At 53.0% G+C, this 20,578-nt stretch overlaps 2 protein-coding genes across 5 annotated transcripts; one reads left to right on the plus strand and one right to left on the minus strand.

Moving 5' to 3' along the window:
* Nucleotides 1–959: 959 nt before the first annotated feature.
* On the plus strand, nucleotides 960–4,978 carry LOC108033216 (uncharacterized). Of its 4 annotated transcripts, none has more exons than XM_017107473.3 (5): nucleotides 960–1,263; nucleotides 1,989–2,248; nucleotides 3,157–3,442; nucleotides 3,792–4,011; nucleotides 4,444–4,978. In XM_017107473.3, exons 1-5 carry the CDS (start codon nucleotides 1,080–1,082, stop codon nucleotides 4,559–4,561), a joined length of 1,068 nt encoding a protein of 355 aa, XP_016962962.1. In that variant the 5' UTR covers nucleotides 960–1,079; the 3' UTR covers nucleotides 4,562–4,978. The 4 variants fall into 4 exon arrangements, with proteins under 4 accessions (XP_016962962.1, XP_016962966.1, XP_016962964.1 ...); XM_017107477.3 differs by having other exon boundaries at nucleotides 3,157–3,382; XM_017107475.3 differs by having other exon boundaries at nucleotides 1,989–2,188.
* A 259-nt stretch (nucleotides 4,979–5,237) lies between these two features.
* LOC108033058 (dmX-like protein 2) lies at nucleotides 5,238–20,547 on the minus strand. Its single transcript, XM_017107203.3, has 15 exons — nucleotides 20,302–20,547; nucleotides 17,782–17,999; nucleotides 17,573–17,721; nucleotides 9,495–16,469; nucleotides 8,342–9,427; nucleotides 8,059–8,283; nucleotides 7,626–7,979; nucleotides 7,295–7,559; nucleotides 7,149–7,236; nucleotides 6,819–7,088; nucleotides 6,679–6,748; nucleotides 6,536–6,610; nucleotides 6,343–6,476; nucleotides 6,196–6,279; nucleotides 5,238–6,136 (listed from the first exon to the last, which is right to left on the minus strand). The coding sequence occupies exons 1-15, from the start codon at nucleotides 20,386–20,388 to the stop codon at nucleotides 5,936–5,938; spliced, it is 10,281 nt and encodes a 3,426-aa protein (XP_016962692.1). The 5' UTR covers nucleotides 20,389–20,547; the 3' UTR covers nucleotides 5,238–5,935.
* Nucleotides 20,548–20,578: the final 31 nt, after the last annotated feature.

The following is a 20,578-nucleotide window of genomic DNA, read 5'->3' on the forward strand; positions in this document are numbered from 1 at the left end:
CCCTTCGGACTCCTTTTGCCGCCAGCTGATATCCCACTACCCATAAGCGATCGGCTCGTTATATAATTCGCAATTCGGCGGGCATGTGGCACCATTTTGGGGACAGCCGTGTTCTTGAATTTTACGCAACAGTTGGCGCCGTCGCAGCGTGATCTTGGCTATATGGCGACGGCGATGTCGATGGCGTCAACCTGCGGCCACCCGACCACCCGATCATGCAGTCATCCAGTCACCCAGCCACGAACCCACCGAGCACCACCGAGCGAACTGTTCCAGTCCCAGCCGATCGGGTCCCGTCCCCACCTATGAGTCGCCCACTCCACCGGGAGAGGATCAATAACAAACAATAATCGTCGTCTAATTGTAAGAACCAACTTCCAATTTGAGAGACATCCGACATGATCGCATAACCCGTGCCCACAGTGCTGGTTAAGGTGGTAGCACTACCAAGTGTAGGGGAATCTGTTCACTTGGTAAATCTATTGTGTTTACGTGGGGCAAAAAAGAATATTATTTATTTTATATTAACTTTGAAAACCAAAGACCCATTAAAAAGTATTCCCAGTCAAGTCAAGCAAATAAAACAGTTTTTATACCAAATAAACCTGAACGTATACGTGATTTTAGCAGAGAAACTTACTATATTGCGTATACGACCTGGTAAACCAGTGAATATTTTTAACCATTGGGCCTAGCAAAAAATCACTAATTTAAGCGATTTATAATGCATGCAAATTATTTTTGTACCTCAAGTCAAGTATATTAAAGAAAACATTCCTAAGAATCCGAAATCATCTTGCTGTGCTCCAGTTCTGACCCGACTTGTACGAGTGTGTGGGACTTTCATTCCGCTGATCGCTGCCCAAACCTAGAAGCCAAAGATGCGATGCGAAGCGGGCCCAGCGGAGCGTATAAAAGCGCTTCGGAAGCGCAGCTACATTTCAGTTGCTTCAAAATTATCGCCCCAACCGCCCGCCGCCTGAGCGAATTGCGATCGTTTTCGAACCGTTTTCGAATCGTTTTCGAGTACCAAGTTTTTTTTTGTTCTGTTTCCAACCGCTTTCCGAGCTACTGTGAACATGTCGTTCCTGGGCAACACATCCGACCTGGAGTGCGAAAAGAACGAGTTCCCGCGCCAGCGCTCCACGGGCATCGTCACCAAGGTGGCGGCCCACAAGCTCTCCGCGGAGCCCAAGTGGGCCGACAAGCGGGAGGATGACTCCGACTCGGAGGTCTCGTCGCCGGACAACTTTCTGACCAAAGGTGGCCATGGCCCAGCCCTAACCCTAACACTGTGGGTCCTAGTCCCTGGGGAATTGCCGTTGGTGTACACTTGCAGGGGGCTTATGAAGTGTAATCAGTAGTTAATTCCATTTCCCAGACAAAACCTGAAAACCATTTTCTTATATAGGCATTGTATGCCTATTGACTGTGATAGCTATTATCGACACAAAGCATATGTTTTTGAAGATAATAATATGGTTCAGAAGATAAAAACATTTAAAGATAATAATATGGAGATAGTAATATAATAATATAGATATTACGGACTTATAAAGGACCTACAAATTGGAAAAGTAACATAGATATTTCTATTTAATTCGGACTTATAGGGGGACTTAAAATGGGAAAAATGTTTCATTTTATGTATGTATATATTTATAGTTAATTTGGACTTATAAAGAGACTAACATTTATGTATTCTTAATGTTAAGAAAGATTTAAATGTATACCAAATTGACAAAACTTTATTATTGCCAGACATATACATATGCATACCTAAAATAACAGAAAAGTGATCACATAAATAGTACTTTATCTCGGGAGCGTCTTTATAATCTTTAGCCCGCCGAAGTTGGTTTCTTCTGCCCATTTCTCGCAGTGCATGCCATGACGACTAACCCAATGACTCCCCATCCCACTCAAACTAACCCGGTAGTTGGAGAGACTAACCACGTAGCCTAACCAGAGCCTAATCGTACTTGCAGGCGCCTTCCTACTGACCCCGTCCTACGAGTTGTCCATGGAGCGGGCGGCCCTCATCTGCGAGAAGATGGCCTTCAAGGGATGCTTCAGCTTGACGAAAACCGCTACAGGCATTCTGTTTAAATTCTCACACCCAGATGACTATCAGGCGGTGTTCAAGAAGGGCTTCCACAAGGTCACCGGGGCGCGATTCTACCGCAAGGTGAGCCCACCCACCCACACCCACATCTCCAGTGATTGGAAGGGCATTATGGGGCACAAGGTATGTGCCACAGCGTGAGGTCAAAGGTGCAACGCCTTCTCAGCAAGGCTGGACTGTCCCGAGAGTATCCTAAGTGTGACTAAACACAGAGCAGTATTCGTGCTGTAACACACAGATCAAAAACCACGATCGCAGATTGCAATTCCGCATTAAATTTGTTAAAATAGTTGCTTTTTGCACTCCAAAATTATTATCCATATTCAAACTAGCTTAAAAAACTTTTTAAATATTAAAATCAGGAAGAGGAAAAATATAATTTTCCATTATATTTTGCATAATCCTTTAACTAAATATTCTATTTCGATACATAATATCTAATTTCTATTTAAGGATTCATAGAAATCGATCTATAATTTTTAAACTCTAAATCGCTTTAACTACTTGGCTTACTATGCTTATTTTTGTTATTTTCTTAAATACCTTTTAGTTTCCGATATCAGAGGATTGTATATATCTTCATTACCTTTTATAAGCTATAAATTCCAAGCAATTTCCCGAAATTATACATTGGACTTTCGTTGCACCTGCCTGGTGTTAAACCCACAACCCACACCCCAGAGCTTCCCATCACTGCCCATTGCCACCTCACAGCTCACCCCAGCCTCATCCCCATCAGATCCGAGCTCATCCTCTGCCAGACTAACCCAAACGACAAGTGAAACATGCAAACTTTATTTCCCCCATTTTGCAGCAAACATTCTCGCGCAGCGTGAGTATATCCATTACCCATGTCGATTGATGACTCTCCACTGAGACTGGGACTGACCCAGCACAGACATAACCCTCGAAACCCTCGAAACCCTCAGAAACCCACATTTATACCCATCGATCGACCTAGCCTAGCCTAACCATGCGCATGCGCAGCAGTCACTCTCCGTTCTCCCTTCGTTCTCCTCTGTGACCCGCAGATAGCCATCCCGTGCCGGCCGAGGAAAACCTTCACCCTGTACGTGCTCGACGTGCCCGAGGACCTGCCCGTGGAGGACATCCGGCATGCCATGTACAAGTTCGACTCGGTGGTGGAGGTGGTGCGCCTGCACATCTACTCGAGCCTCGCCAGCAACGCCGCCAACGCCTCCTCCGCCTCCGTCGCCGCCAGCTCCTCCTCCGCCGGCGGGGACAAGGGCGTCGAAGGTGAGCAGATCCAGCTGCTGCACACGCCGACCCAGACTCTGCGCCGAGCGGCACTCCGAAGTAAAGTACCCTCCAATTGGTAACATGCAAAAACACATTGAAATTAAGCCCCTGTCCCACATCGAAGTTCCTGCAAAGGCGGCCGATTGTCAGCCAGTTGTTGTCCTCAAGTAGGGGTTTTCAACGGTCTCAAAGTCTCCTTGGTGGCACCTTTAAGATAAGATATTAAAATTAAATTTTGTAAAACCATTTAAGATCACTTTATAAAAGAATAATGGTAACTAAGAGTAAGTTGAGGTTGGAAACCCCCTGCTTCCTTCCCTTCATATCTATAGCCTCTAGGTGGTAAATCCTGTCGTGAACACAACCACTAACTCTTGTTAAATCCCTCTGATAACCGACTCCGCAGGCACCTCGAAGAGCGTGGGCTCCGTGGTGGGCGATGCCATCGAGAAGGCTGAGCGCCCCGAGCGCAGGGAACTTCCTCCCGCCGTCATCCGGGTCACCCTGGCCTCCATGGACGAGTACAACATCCTGTTGCAGAACGGACTCAACTTCTACGACGCCACGTTCTTCCCCACTGAGGCCAACATCTCGCTGAAGGGCGCCAAGATTGACTACAAGCGCAGGTATCTGAACGATAATGGGTCCTTATAATTGCCTCAAAAAGTCATAACAAGAGAAAATTAAATATGATACATCAATCCATACCTCTTAAAGAGTAGCAAAGTGTTGGAATATTAAAAATGTTGGGGAAAAACATTGTATATGCAATACTTCCAAAAATCTAAAAACGTAGTAGAATATTAAAAATGTGAAAGAAATATAATACCTCAAATAATACCTCAAACAATATAAAAAATTGTAGGAAACCCCAATTTTAAGGAAACTACATTCTCGAAACATGATATATAATACCATACCTTTGATAATCTAACAATAGACAAATACCCACTCAAAACATGATATACCACCCTCAAAACATGATATATCATACCATACCTCCGCACACAATCAAAACCCCGACTCCACTGAACCCCTGGACTGCTTTTGCTCCGCAGAATGCTCGACGGATCGATTCCCGGACGGGTGCGGGAGCTGCTGCCCGTGTTCGATGCGGCTGGCTTCTGCAAGCTGCCGCCGCCCACCAGCAAGCTAATTAAGCCGCCGAGGTCGTAGATGCGATACCACGATACGACTCGATGCCATCTGACTCGATACGACGACAACGCGATCCGGCCAATACGCGGGCCCCCTGACGACCCTCCCGGACTCGGCTCTACCCACTTATCTACCCCACTTCGCTGTGTACCGTGCACACTGTGCTGTTTTCAACGGATGCCAACGTTTCCGCTCGATCCGCCGATCCGATCCGATCCGACCCATAATAATTCCTCTTTTGGCTACCATCTATGTTTTTGTTGCCTTTCTATGTATCTATCTACCGTCTCCCGTGCGAACTCTTCAACCTTTTTTTTGCTAGTTTTATTATTAAAGGCCCATAAAAGGCGTAGCGTTTAATTTGTTCGATTGTCTAACAATGAAAAAGTAAGCAAACACACAGAAAGAAATAATAAAGATGAAACAAGAAAGACACTTTTCAATGGCAAACGGAAATGAAAAAATCCAGTTGATGTGTATATTAGCGGGCGAATGGATGGGCCGTATATGGTCTTTTGGATACCGTGGCAGGCACATCCTGTTGACGACAAAGTAGGAAATGCCTAAGACTACCTCAGAAGTGTATACAAATTATGGTTTCGTTTGGATGGGAACAACGAACGATTTCTACAGAAGAAACGGAAGTGGTCGAACCTTATCTGTAACAATAAAACCAAACTAAGAACACACTCCATTCGGTTTAATTAATTTTTTTTATTCATTTTGCACTTTATTTATTTTTAGTTAATTCATTTAGTTTCGTTTTAGGTATACATATATCTTGATTGATTCAACAACAGACAAATTTTGCACAAGCTCAACACAAAGACATAGATCGTAATATATATTCGTAAGCATATCAATTACCATACTGTCGAATGTCTTGTATATCGTATAATAATAATTAATTGATTTAAAGCATATAATAGATGTATATAATATATGTATGTATATATATCTGTATCTGTATAGTAGTGTATAGTATATAGTCTGTTTAGGAAATACTCAAACATGAAACGAATCGAGCGCATCGAGTCGGGCGCAGGTTTCGTTTTCTTCGTCGTTTGGAAATTTAAATAGCGAAACGGAAGCGGGCAAAAAAAACAAACAATACATTATGCAAATAAAAATAGTAATAAAATATATATGTATATCTGTACGCGTAGGAAATTGAAGTACAATTAAAAAGTTACAATAATCAACGATTAACAAAGAATACACATATGTAGGACACTCGAAGCGCGTCCCCTTGCCGCGGCACACACAAAAACAGACGAGCACGAGAGCAGAAACACGGACTTTGCTGCGGCAATGGACGCCGACTCGGCACGGAGTCCGGTACCCGAGGCCCGGATGCAGCGTGCCGGAAATGTTACGGATAGAATACAGCTTTCAATACACGGAGTGGACAATGTTGTCCTTCTCCACCAGTAGTCGCACCTTCATGCAGCCGTCGGAGCCGCAGGAGAACAGCCGCCCGAAGGGGTCCACGTACACCTGGCTGACGCCCTGGCCAGTGTGCTTGAAGAACCCGTTCTTGGCGTGCTCGTGCGGGAACGTGTTGATCAGCATGAACTGATTCATGTCCCAGATCTGCGGGATAAGCGGTGGTTAATAAGACCTTGAGCAGAATCTAAGCCATCAAAACCCACCTTGATGTCACCCTCGATGGAGCCAGTGACGAAGAACTCCTCGTGCGGATCCAGGGCTATGCACTTGATGGTGCTATCATGGGCCTGTCGGTGGATTCACGAGGATTAGAACCAGGTTTCATCGATATACCAATCCAAAGAGCTCACCTGGTAGCGATGGCGCAGCGTGCGCTGCCTCACATCGAAGACGCAAACGTCGCCGCGTTTGCCGCACGAGATGAGCACCTGGTGCTGCGGAGCGAACACCAGGCAGGACGATCCCTGGTCGTGGCAGGTGAAGGCTGAAAGGATTGGCATTAGACATCTACAGCTCTTTGGCCCAGGTTAATCTTAGTCTTACCCGACACACAGGACTTCTTGTGGGGCAGCAGTGTGTCCCAGATGTTGATGTTCTTGTTCTCGGAACTTTGACCAGCTGTGGAAGGGATTGAATGTAACAAGGACTCTAGGGAGGAACGGCGGGGTTACCACTTCACAACTCACCGCTAGCCAAGAGACTGCAGGAACCAAGGAACACGAAATCGGACAGGGCCTTGTTGTGGCACTGGTAGCTCTGCAAGGGAAGAGGGGCGGGGTTAGAAGGTGGCTCACAGAAAGGGCCCAAGTGCCAGGTGCCAACTCACTATGAACGAACGATTGTTCTGCGAAGCGATGCCCGCCTGCCAGAGACTGAGCTTGCCGTCGCCATCGCCGATGCCGAACTTGTTGCCCTGCTCCGAGAAGCGGCAGCGTGTCACCTTGGCGAAGGTGCCCGAGGTGCGGGGCGAGCAGACGGGCTGCTGGTGGCCCCACTCCCAGATCTGCACGGATCCGTCCTGGCCTCCGGTGAGGTACAGCGGCATCAGCGGATGGGCGCTCATGCGCTTCACGTTGTCCACCTTGTGACGCAGCACCTGTTAAAGATAAGGGCCATCAGTGAACACAATCTTCGAATGCTGGGCGGGATCACCCACCATGGATGTGCCGCGTCCCGACTGCGAAGCACTTTGTGTGCTGGCATTGGACTCGCTGTAGGCATTGCTGTTGCTGCCGAATTGGTTTCTGCAAGTAAGAACCATTAGTGTGGAAGCCATATAGAAACATGCGTAGCTTGACTTACTGCTCCTGCGTCTGAATGATCAGGAAGGACGAGCTGTTGGTGTCCGCGTCCTTGGACAGGTTCATCATGTCGTAGTCGCACTCGTCCTCGTACCAATTGGGCGACTCCAGCAGCAGCGAGATGTCGAACTCCTGGATCTCACGCGGATTTGCGAAGGCAATCATCGAGGAGCTGTTGTTCTTCAAGCAGAAGGACAGTATCGACTCGTGGTCCTTGTGGATGATCCGGATGTGGTCGGTGTTCTCGTTGGTCGAATGGGATTGACCTTCGGAGAAGAGTTAACAGAGTTCAGTAATCAATATGGGTTCCATTTCAGGGACCAGGGACTCACCCTCGTCGGTCTCGTTGTCGTGGGTGTGGTGCGATCCCCGTGTGCTGGGCTCCATGTTCTTGCCGAAGATGCTCTTGATGAAGACCTCCTGGGCGGGCTCCTGGCGCACCAAATAGTTCCACAGTCGTCGGATGGGACCGGCCGATGAGCCGGACACGAACGGAGTGTTGTCCTTGTTCAGCAGCGAGCGGTACTTGTGGATGGCCAATCCGTTGATGCCGCTCTCTGCGTAGCATCCGGGTATATAGTTTCGGGACGGCGGCCCGCGGGCTATGAGGTCGCTCAGGGCAAACTCATTCCAGCGGTTGAGGGTCCTCAGCACTTCGTGCGAGAGCGGGCTGATCACAGGCAAATCTGCACGAAACGGGGCGACAATATAGGACGGGATGCTTAGTGGATGATGTCGAATGGATGGATGAAATGTTACAACTACCCTGCAGTTCGATGCCGGCCACCTTGACCAGCTCCTGGATCTTGTGCGTGCTGATCTTGATGAGCGCCAGGCGCAGGATGCTCCACGAGTACGACGTTGGGTTGGTGTGCTCCGTGTTGTCCTTGGCCTTCAGCTGCGATCGACTCACGTTCACATCATCGTCGTCCTCCTCCTCCTCCTCGTTGTCTGACTCGTGAGAGTCGTCCGTGTCGTAGTCATCGCATTCTGCAACAAAAGGACCATGTCAATAAGGGATTACCGCTTTGGAGGATCGGAAACCTACCGGTTGTGGGCGGCTTGGTAAGGAAGTAGGACAGCATGGACGTCTCGGGCGGCATAAACTGCTCCCGGTACGTGGGCTTGTCCTCCTTCATGTTGCTGGAAGTGCTGTTCTGGCTGAAGCTTCCCAGGATCTTCATGTTCAGCTTCATGCGCTGTTTCGTAATTGAAGTGACCGTGTTCCAGACGCTGTTCTCATCCGCCGGCTCCTCGGAAGTGGAACCGGTGCCTCCAGTAGGCCCGCCAGCTCCTGCTCCCGCTCCTCCCGCCACCATTTGGTTGGGAGGAGCTGCTGCAGCGGGCTTGATCAGCAACTTCTTCATGCCACCGCCGAAGAGGGTGGACCAGGTCTCGTTGTTGAAACTCTGACCACTCAGGCGGTACAACAAACGACTATCGCAGGTGGACAGAGAGTAAATGAAGAGTGCCATGTAGGTGGACACAAAGGACTCCAGGAGCAAAACATTTAGCTTGGGCACATCCTCGTCCTTCTCCCGCGCCAAAAGGGCGCGCAGATTGGTTACACCCGGCCACTTGGATGGAGTGGTGCACACGCCAGCCGGCTCGTCCGTGGAGTACTTCCGCCGACGGCCATAGGCATTCCGGCTGCCCACCAGATAGCTGCACTCGAAGGACGAGTTTATCTTGGCTATGTTCTCCATTCCCGGACTGGGGTAACCATTGAAGGCCGAGTTGTTCACCACAAAGCTCTCGGAGTCGCAGAGCGACTGGTAGATGCAGGACGACAGGGCCACGGCCAGGTCCCGGAGCACAAAGATCTCGCTCAGAGCACTGGGTTCGATGCCCGGGAAGGGCAGCACCTTGATGATGCTCTGCAGCATGTCCACCGTCTGCGACTGCAGGTACTTGATGGGATCGGCTATCACCGTCTTGTTGCCCGCCACACAAGCGCTGAGCAAAGGCAATGTGGTGGGGAAGGGCAGCGGGCTCAGGAGCTGCTGCTGGGTCTTCTCCTGCTGGAGCTCCTGCAGGAGCAGCACTAGCTCCATGCGTACGGAGGCCAGGCCACCGCCACTAGCGCCGTGTAGGGAACAATAACTCAGCAGCGTGCGGAGCAGGGTTTCATTGGCTGAAGGGGGCAAAGGTTAATCCATTAAAAACGTACATAGTATAGGTTCCACCCATGGTTAGCTTACCCTTGAGCCATCGCTTGCGTTTGGCCGCCCGCATAACCTTAGCCTCAAAGTCCTGCTTGTCCTGCATGAGGATCTCGTGGAGCGTGGGTCGCTCAGTGCTGGGATAGATGCTGGCGTTCATCTCCTTGTCCCTGGCCTCGGCATCCGCCTCGCCAGACTCGTGGCTCGCCTGTTCCGCCTGGCTGCAGTAGTTGCACAACTGCTTAAGCGCCTCCACCTCCCGTTCCAGCCACATGTACAGCTGGTAGCGCAACTGGCCGCCGTCCACTTCGAAGCCGGTGGCCAGCGTGGACAGCTCCTCCATTAGGATCTTCAGGCAGGCCACGAACTTCAGCTGCTGAGCCATAATGTCCATCTTCGCGTCGTTGCCATTCGACTTGCCCCTGCCCAGGATGGATGCCTGTGGCTGCGGGGTGGCCAGCTCCGGTTCATCGGGCTCTAGATCAGGGTCCTCCTCCTCGTCCTCGTCATCCCACTTTATCTCGAACTTGGCCTCTGGCTCGCTGGACACGGGAGCGCCCCAGTCGAAGGCATCCGCTGTGTTCTGCGCAGCGGCCGGAGCTGCTCCCCACTGGTCCATGATGCCGGTGTTGATCAGCTCCTCCTTGTTCTGCTGGGCTCGCTCCTGCGCCTGGCTGCCGGCCACACTGCCGCCGGAATCGTCGCTGATCTTCTGGGGCAGCTTGTTAAGCACCTCGAGCGCCAACGCCGGGCAGCCGCTCTTGAAGTGCCCGTGGGCGGTGGTGAAGTACAGCTGCCGCTCGATGGGCGTTATCGAGTCCTCCAGCTGCAGCTGCTTGTCGCAGGCCACGGCACTGGGAGCAGCATCGCCGGCATAATTGAATCCGGACAAGACCACATGGGCAATGCGCTTCTCCTGCGCCGATAGGGCGATGTTCTGACGGATGAGCAGGGGATGGGTGCGCAAGTAAATGTAGAAGTTAAAGACGTTCGGATTTGTGGCCTGTGGCTCGGGACGCAGCAGATCCTCCTCCTTGTAGCTGCTGTGCAGACTGCCTACGTTGTTCAGCAGCAGGGTGTTCAGACTCTCCTGGTACTTCTTGATGGTCCAGTAGGTCATCGAGCGCAGGAAGGGATCGGGATGGGCGCGGCTGAGATCGCAGCGCCCGGTTTCCGCATCCGTGCCCAAAATGTGTTCGTGCAGCAAATGGTGGTAGTAGCTGCCCTCGGCGTCGCCCTCGTAGAGTCGAGCTATGATGAGGGCCAGCTGGAAGTCCTCCAGCTTGTTCATGCACACCTCGATGGCATCGTTTAGGCTGTTGGCCAGCAGGAAGAAGGCCACCGCGTGCTCGAATCTCTGCTTGCCCAGCAGCACAAAGGCATTCTTCAAGGCCGCCTTGCGCCAGCGATCCTCGGCAAAGTTGTTGCCAAAGAAGGCGGTCATCTTCTCGTCCCGGCGCGACCTGAACAGGCCCCACACCAGCGACTTCTTCTTCATGGCCAGGTAGTAGATGGCCGCGTCCAGCGGCTCCTGCTTCTGCTGGTAGGCGCACTTGGCCAGCTTCTCCACGCACCGCCGCAGCGTGTTGATGTTCTTCAGCCAGTAGCCCATGCCCAGATCCCGTAGCGTGGCCCAGCGGAGGTCGCCCTTGGTGTAGCTCGGTATGAGGTTCAGGAGCTCCTCCTCGCTCTCCGAGTGGTAGGCCCACACAATGTTGGAGGTGCCCACGCCCTGGCGCTGGAACTGCGCCCGCTGCTGGAGCGGCAGGCAGCGCAGCAGGTAGGTGAAGTGCTTCATGGCCAGCAGGAAGCGCAGGCCGCAGTCGTCGAGCGAGTCGGTACTGGTGCTGCCATCCTTCACAGCTGCCGAGCCAGCTCCACCGCCCATGCCACCGGACTTGCCCTGGTCGGCGGCAAACTTGTCGGAGAAGTCCGTATTGCACGTGGCCACCGTATCGGCCAGCGCCAACAGGTGCATTTGGTCCAGCGAGGAGAGTCCGGGCAAGTGGGTGTGGGTCAGCAGGCGCGACAGGAGCTGCCCCTGTCTCGGACCAAAGTGCGAAATCGAGTGCTTCTCGGGCAGCGAGAGCCGGCGCTCCTGGCGCTTCTTCTCATCGCCCTCGCTCAGCAGCTCGTCCAGGTTGTCCTCCGAGTTGTGCATGTCGAAGAGCTCATCGTAGTCCTTGTCGCCCTCGGCGTAGTTATTGCTCTGGCCCGGCGTCTCACGATCTGCGTTGAGCAGCACCCACAAGGGCAACGGCGGAATGGAGTTGATCTCTGCGTAGTCCAGCATCAGCTCCTCGGGAATCTGGGTGGTGCTACCGCGGTGCTCCGCCTGGATGTTCTGATCCGCCGTGTAGCTAATACTTAGGGTGCGCGATCTCGACCAGCTGCGCTGTCTGGCATAGCCGTCCTCGTCCTGGCCAACTGTGTTCGAACTGTTGCCACTCATGCAGCGCACCAGATGCGCCAGGATGGCCTTTACCCAGCGGATCTTGCCGCAGTTGAGCAGCTCCATCAGCTGCTTGGGATGGTATTGCGGCAGCACCGGACAGGCGATGCGAGAGGCCTGGAACAGGCCGAAGTCCGTCATGTAGTCATCGTTGCCGCCGTCATCCGCACCGGCGCCATAAGAGCCTGCTCCTCCTGCGCCACCGGCTCCATTCATGTTGGCCATGCTGGTGTTGCCCAGACGCCGCTTCTTATCGTGCGACAGCAGCTGCAGGTTGGCCGTGCTCACCTTGCTGATCAGTGGCATGGAGGCCACGTTCTTCAGCCGCAGCTGCGTGGACTCGTTGGCCAGCGAGCGCAGGTCCTCGTCCCTCAGATTCCGCGTATCCGGTACATCCTCTCCAGCAGCTGCAGCCGCTGCAGCTGCAAAGTGCGAGGAGTAGTGCGGCTTCCACTGCGAATACACATGCATTTCGGAGTCCATGGCCACCACTAAAATGCCGTCGCGCACCCAAGAGATCTGCATGGGCAGCGGCGGCAGGCCGTCGGCCGTCTGCAGGTCGATCTGCCGCAGCTTCATCCAACGGATCTCGTCCACAAAGTTGGGCTGCGCCAGGGAACTGGCCTTGCGGAGAATGGGACGGTTCACCGAGCGCGACTCCTTCATGGCTTTGATGTTCGCCTGGGCGATATCCGAGCTCACGGGTGTGTAAAGCAGGATCTTGCTGCCCACGGCGACGGTTAGGATGTGGGAGCCGTCCTCCTTGCTCACCCAGTCCAGCTGGACTAGATGCTTCTGGGTCAGCGGGCAAGTGTTGCCATTCTCGGCGATGCTCTTCCGCAGGGATTGCAGGGTACTGAAGCTGGGCACGGTTAGCAAGCCGGAGGCAGCAGCCGAGGGTTGCCTATTGACGGCCAATTCCGGCGTGGTCTCGCCACTCCGCGGGGACCTGCTCTCCGGATCGTGGGCGAAGGTGTGCAGGACCTGGTTGAGCCGCTGCTTCTTCGCCAGCAGTCGGCTATCGTGCAGGTAACTCAAATCGATGCCGTGTCCAATGTTGATGCGGGGCAAGTGTACGTTCTTCAAGTGAATGGTGTCCTCCAGCACCCACTCGCTGCCGCCGGAGCTCTCGCACTCGTAGATGGCCACGCAGAGGTTCACGTAGCGCGAGTCCGGATCGGGGCCCTTGTTGGGCCGTGTAAAGCTCTTGCCGTACTTGTAGGCACAGGCTATCCGGCCGGAGTAGGCCGCACTGATGTTCAGCGGCTGTCCCGGGATCTCGATGGCCGAGTGCTGGATGCGGCTGAACATCTTCCATTCGCTCCAATGGTAGGCATCGCCCTCCGGGTCCTGATCGTCCTCATCGCCGATGGGCTCGCACTTCCAGAAGCGCGAAATGGAGTCCGAGCAGGCGGTCACAATGATGTAGGGTGCAAAGCAGGCCGGGTAAATGCTGGAACTGCTCAGGTGACCGGCGGCCGGGGAGGCATGGATCACGTCCACGCCCTCGGGCAGCGGCAGCTCCTGGGTGCACACCTTCTTCGTGGTAATCGAGATGTGCGGCGCCTCCACCTGGGGACCGAAGTGCTCGGCTCCCGTTAGGGTCTCCGCTCCCTGGGACATTCGCCTGGGATTCGGGTTGCCACCGGCACCATCCTCGTCCGGCTCCTGGGTGAGGTTGCTATCCGGCACATACATGGCCGTCTCGGAGAGGAACGAGTTCTGCTGTTTGGAGCTGATGACTATGCGCCACATGTGAATGGTGCTGCCGCGCAGCGTCTTCTCGATGTTCACAATGTAGAAGGGCTCCTCGAAGTCCGCGTTGCGCTGCAAGTCCACAATTGCATCCATGTCCGTCTCCAGTAGGGCGTTTAGTCGCGGCTCCTCCAGATCGTGGGGATCCGTCACCGGTGTCCTCTGGCCACCCGTGATCAACTGCGCCTGGAACACGTGCAGAAACTGCGTGTTCTGCCAGTCGTGCTTGGCATCCGAAATGGCGTCCAGCTGCAGGATGCAACCGGGCCGGGCCGTCGACTGCTGGGACACCACCTTGAGCTTGTCGTGCAGCGCCGATCGCTGGGCCCGCATGGTGGACGAAGCATTCGAGATCATAGACGACAGCGAGTGCGACTTGTGCAGCGTGTTCAGGTTCTCCGAGCACGAGATCTCAGCCAGCAGGGTGCGGGCATCGATCACCGCCTGGTAGACGCGCAGATTCTCGCCATCGCTGGCCACAAAGCAGGCGGACGGTGAGTTGCTGTAGCTGCCCAGGGTGGTGCTCGGCAGAAGCGTCGGGATCCAGGCCACGTTGCTAAAGGCCGAGATCTCCGGCGAGTTGATCCTAGCAAGCTCACTGACCCCGCCAGAATGGCACAGCGGTCCCACGGAGTCCACACGCCAGAGGATCAGCTCCGAACAGAAGCCCGTGGGCGTAAATACATCTTTGTCTCCGTTGGATCCTCCCGAGGGTCCTGCCCCAGCTCCTCCGCCCGAAGGAAGCCCTCCACTGAGGGGCTGCTCGAACGGCGACATCGGCGACTTGGCCTCCGAGTCGGGCAGGTTGTGGTGCGAGGTGGAGACGAGCAGCGGCAGCACCGGATGGCAGGTGATGTCGTTCACCCGGAACCGATGGCCGGAGGCACGGCTCACGTGGCCGATGCTTAATACTTGGGTGAACTTCGTCTTGAAAGCAAACGTCAGCTGCCACAGGTTGAGGGTGCCGTTCGAGTGCTTGGTCACCATGGACACCGAGGGAGAAACGTTCAAGGGCAACGCGCTGGCAGCTGCCGCCGAGTCCTGCGAGCTACTGCTGTGATCGGCTCCTCCGGCTCCACTGGCCGCAGCACTGCGGTCGCCGCCCGCCTCATCCTGGTCGGCGTCGCCCTCCCGGTCGCCATCCTCATCCTCCGCAGCATCCTCCTGCTCCTCGTCGTGCCTCTCAAAGGTCTGCCCCGAGTGCTGGTCACTCTTCAGGGAGGAATCATCCGCGTTTCCCTTGTGGAACTCATCCTTGCTGCGCACATTGTTCGCAATGTCGCGGAAGGCCAGCGGATGCGTGCCCGTGTTGAACAGGCTGACTGTGGTGGACATGGACATGGCGTCGCCCAGCGGAAAGGCCGAGGGGATGCGCGTGGAGAAGGAGACCTGCGCCTGCCTGAACGAGCCAGGGTAGTAGTCATCCAGCCACTCGATCACCCAAATCAGGTAGCTCCCGTCCACCGGATGGATGGCGAACAGCAGATCCGGACTCTGGTGCCAGTCGCGCAACAGACACTCGATCTTGTTGTCCAACGAGTCCACCAGCTGTGTGATGGGGTGCGCCGGCTCGTTGTTCAACGAGTTCTGCGACGTCGTATTGGACATGGAGTTAAGATGGAGCCCGGCTCCCGGTCCTCCGCCACCCATGCCCGTGCCCGCCGTGTGCTGCGAGTAGCGGCTGTACTCCTCGCCGCTGTCGTCCACGGACACGGACTTGGACGAGCGCATGTACTTCTTGTGCGGATGGGCGTGCGAGTGGGAGCCGTGGGCATCGTCGGGCAGGTCAACGCCGCCGCTTGAGGCATTCCCGTGGCCGTTCTCCTCGTCGATCACCTTCTTGGTGAGCTCCTGGAGTATGGCCTCCGCCTGCAGCGTGAAATGCATCTCCTTGTTGTTCAGCCAGTGCAGGATAAAGACATTCTGGTTGGCCGGATCGCTGGTCTGCATCGATGGCACCAGCGGGATGTCCGTCTCCGCGTTGATCGACGCGGCCAGGTGGAAGTGCATCCCGGGGGTGACGCCCGATCCCTGGAATCCGTACGAGTGAAAGTCGTGGACACTGCACGAGGATGGGAGCGAGGGTATCGGCCCCAGATAGTTGCTGTAGCTGGCCGGGGAGCTGCCCATGGCGCCCATTGCTCCGGTGGCTCCTCCGCCACTGGCCAAGCCTCCGCTGGCTGCTCCCGGGACGGCATTCGCTCCGGCCTTCATGTGCCGGCGAATGTGGAAGCAGGTTTTCATGTGCTTCAGCCGCTGCATGAACCGGTGCTTGTGCCGATGCGTACGGAACTTGGGGTTCTGCGAGGCCATCGGATCGAACTGGGTCATGTTCACCATCCCGTCGTCCGGCAGCACCGTCTCGATCCAGATGCGACAGATGTTGTCCAGGCAGGAGGTGACCAGCATGTTGGCCACCGATCCCTTGGGCATGTACTTGCTCGTCTTGCGCCACACAATGTTGGACACGGCTCGCGGATGGGCGATGTACACGTACGTGAAGTTCAGGTCTCCGCCGGAGCTGGAGCCGGTGCCATCATCACCTCCATGGCGTCCAGAGGAAGTGGGGCCGCCGGCCGAGGAACCCTTGGCCGGGAACAGAACCTGCTTGTTCTCGTACCAGATCTTCACCAGCCGATCGTTGCGGCCGCAGGTGGCGAAGAGCGTTCCATCCGGACTAAATGCCATGTGGTAAATGGGTATGGCCGTCTGGCAGCTCCAGATGTTCTCCCACGTGGACACATCCTCAGCCTGGGCGTTGCTCGGCGGCTTTGGCTCCTTGCTCTCGCCGATCTCGAACTTGACGCCTATTTGAAGAGAGGATAGTGGTTAGAAATGGGCAGCTTTTGGGATTACTCAGGGAGGGGATTCTAAGCGAACAAAGCCTTTTGAACTATTTCAGTGAAATTTCACCCATATATTTGGAATTTTGTCGCAACTATACATCACTTTTAATTTAATCGCAGTATCAGTGCCACTCTATAGGACCATCGTCCTATAAACAACTATCAGTGCAAATATTTGCCCAAGAAGGGAATTCTAGCCACCTAACCTGCAAACTGAACAACTTCTAAGGAATTTCACTTTATCAACTGGATTAAAGTTGCAAAAGAATCGAAATCAAGTATCAGTACCACTATGCTATGGTTCTATAAACAAATGATTGCCCAAACATTTTCTTATGAAGGAGTTTCGAAGCTAATGAACACGATATCCGATGGGATTTAACCAATATCGTGTGTTATTAACCACTCCTTGATGGTTTTATTACCCAATTTCAAGCCAAACAATTACCTGAGAAGGGTATTCAAAACCAACAAACCTGCACCTCGAACAATTTCAATGGAAATTCAAAACTTTCACTTGGATTTTAATTGCAATAAATGCAATCGAATTGCAGTATTAGTGTCTGCGATGGTTCTATAAACATATTTCAACCCTAACAATAAACGAAACTAATCCAAGACATCTTTTGGAGAATCTCTAGTTTCACATGGATTTAAGTTGAAAAAAAAAAAACAATTTGAAATAAATCATAAACAAACTACAGCTTAAACAGACTTTCACCGACACCATCTAAGTACGACATGCGACATCCTAAGTACGTAATCAAATATCCGTAAGTATTGGACACCAAAAGAGTAAGCTTTCGGTAGAAAACCCAAGGAGTAGTGCCTACAATCATCAAATTTACTTTCAAACACGAGCTTCGTTGAGAACTTATTCGATGACGTGATTTCTTATGAAAAGCAAATGGAAAAAGTGCCAAACGGCGACACAAAACTATTATAGAATGCAAAAAAGAACCCTATTCTTCCACTTTGCATCTGTGAATCATCTCCTCCCACGCCAATCGATAGTTGGCCGCAAAACCCAGAAGGGGGTCAGTGGAATGGGCTACTGGGCTCACCCGTGTGCTCCTCCTCCTGCTGGTGAGTGGGCGACTTGCTCTTCCACAGCTGGATGTTGGTGCCGCCGGTCAGGAGGCGGGTGCCCTCGAGGTTCCAGGACAGGGTCACCACGCTCGACTGGCTGGTGAAGGAGCCCGTTTGCACCCATCTGCGGGGGGAAGAGTACGGTGAGCTGGAGATCTTACAAGGCTGGGCGAGGCCAACTCACCTGTAGTCCAGAAAGTGGGTGTTGTGCTTGCTGGACTCGATCACCGGCGTGGGCTCGAAAATGCATATCTTGTTCTCATAGGCCGCCGCTATCTTTCCGGTGTCGGTGCTGCAGTCCAGGGCGGATATCTTGACGTAACCATGGTTGGCGCCCGGGATGATCTGGACGCGCTCGAAGGTGCTGGCCAGGATGACCACATTGCAGCCGGCGGCGTAGGCCTGGAAGGGGGACAAGCCGGATTATTAACTGCCAAGATTAACCTAATATACGATCGTTATGTGCTCTCGGAGGCGTTTGTTCTCAAGTGTACATATGTGCACGGGCATAGCGGCTATATGGGTGGGCCTGTATCGATAACAAAGCCCCAACTGTCCAGTTAGCTGGCTTATCAGGCCGGCGGACAGGGCTCTTGCCACATCATGTTTGGCTACCTGGTTAGCTGGAGCGTGTTTGATTTATTTGCTGAGCTGTCGCGCTGATATGCTCATTATCGTGGCCAGAAATTTGAATACCCTGCCTCGCTCTGGGAAGGGGTAATACTAGTATGGTAGATATAACTAGCTGGCAGAGGGCCTAGCAAATGGTGTAATTAGTTTTCCCTACTTTATTGCTTGACTGCAAGGGTATTACAAAGCGTTTCGGTTCATCTTTGTTGGTTAGAATAAGTAATCCCCAATCTTTGGCCTGTTTTTTGCCTAATTGGTTGAATCACCCGCCTTTATCGAATAATGGTTCCATTGATTTGAGAGATTACGGCTCTCTTGTTTAGTTATAACCGTGATAAAAGGGGTATTAATGGAGATTCGTTTCCAGTTTAGTTATGAGCGTAATAAATGGGGAATGCCTTTGTTCTGCTATAATACTTAAAAATATTTTAGCAGCGTACAAGCAGTTTCTACTACACTTTGGTGACGCTTTTATTTTTAACTTTTGTTTTGACGCACTGCTCTACTTCCTTCGAGTGTCAGCTTTACCCAAAGTCGCTGCGGGTGTATCTACTAATAGTACCCATTAAATGTATAAAAAAGATACCTTTTATGGAGGGTTTTCCCACCGCCTTTCCGATTACCGACTCATTAGCGGGGGCACAGATAAGATAGCCCTATATACAGGTTGTTTTTGTTATGAACAACTTTAAATTGCAAAAGATGCGCCTGGTAGAAGGCCACTTTACAATGCATCCCCAGATAGCTTTAAATGCAGGTTGCTTTTGGTTTTGAGTAACTTCAGATTGCAGAAGATGCGACTGATATTGGGTCGCTATTGAACGAGATATGGATAGTTTTCCTCGTAGCACTGCTCCTTCCAGGGTTCCCCCGCCACGCGGTAGGTGGCGCCAGGGGATTGTCTCCGCGCCGAGCAGCGAACACTGGGTAAACACACATATGCACAGCCTCGAAATTAAACAAATTGAAGTGATGGCAAGTGATATGGCGCAGCGGAAGGGGTGGGCGGTCTGGGAACTGGGAACTGTGGACTGTGTCAACAGCGGTGCTGATTACAGAGCAGACTGTAGAGTCGCCCATCGAGAGTACACATACGCCCCGTGGGGCCTCATTAGGGTGGCGGAATGTGCACGGTTAATTATGCTTCTTGGTCGGCAGGAAAAACACAGAACACTCGTGCCGCCGATCGAGTAAACACTCCCCCCCTACGGATCGCATCTCGAGCTCGATCGGTCTCAAGGTTCCCCCGGGGCAGTGCTGGCGATCGCCGGCTGGCTGGCCAGTGCCCAGATTGCAGGTGGTATATGGCACCACACATAGTGCGGGGGATCGCCGCGGCCCATTATAAATGCGAGCTCACGTTTTTTATGGCCGTTTATAATTCCAATTGGCCAGCGGCGTGTGCGGGCGGGGGGAGGGGCAGGGCGAGGAGAGCCGAAGGGAGAAAGGGGGGCGGGAGGACGGGGGTAACCTGCAAGCTGCGAAATTAGGGCACAGAGGCCACCTGACCAATCGAAGGGTACACACACACGCGCACACTCTCTCGCGCTGCAGCGCACGCGTGTGTGCGTGCGGCTTGTTTACTGCCAGCACTTGACCTTAAAAGTGTAATTAATTGCTGGCCAGGTATGTAAATGCAGGTGAAAACAAACGTTTTCTGCCACACACTCACGCTGCGATTTGTTGCTATCGAATTTTGCACGGCGCACTCACCGAAAGTTCTCTATCCCATCGTTATTTGCATTCGATTTTTTAATTGGCCACCAAGTGTGGCAAAAAACGATCGTATACACACACCGCACACACACACACACACACACACACGCACGCAAATATGTAAATAAAAACATTAAAGACGTGCTGTTCTGGTTGGAATAACGACAACGACGATGTCCCGTTTCCAATTGGAAGTGTGGAATCGGACAGTGGGCTGAAAAACGGGGCAAGTGGTGGAGCGGGCGGGAGGCGGGGCCGGTCGGGGGAGGGGGGATCAATGCGCCGCGGACAGTGCTGAGGACGCCTCCTCCTCGGCCGCGGGGCCAATCAATTCGGTTGTGGGTTCTTCATCGCTTACTGTAAATGGGATTCCTTCCACGGAGCCAATGGCGAAGCACCGGTCGCCCGCATTGCAGGCGCCGCTCAGTATCTGGTGACAATTCATAATTCACACACGGTTGATTATCACATCACAGCGCACGGGTGTTGTGGCTGGTTCTTTGGTTTCTAGCACGAATTTTCCTTGCTTCTTGTAACAAACGACAACAAAGTGACATTACATAAAAATTAGAGTTGAGTTCTTGGGCCCAGCAGGGACGGGCAATCGAGTGATCGAGTTATCGGACTATCGGGCA

Source organism: Drosophila biarmipes, chromosome X, assembly GCF_025231255.1.
Source record: "Drosophila biarmipes strain raj3 chromosome X, RU_DBia_V1.1, whole genome shotgun sequence".
Classification (NCBI taxonomy): Eukaryota; Metazoa; Arthropoda; class Insecta; order Diptera; family Drosophilidae; genus Drosophila; species Drosophila biarmipes.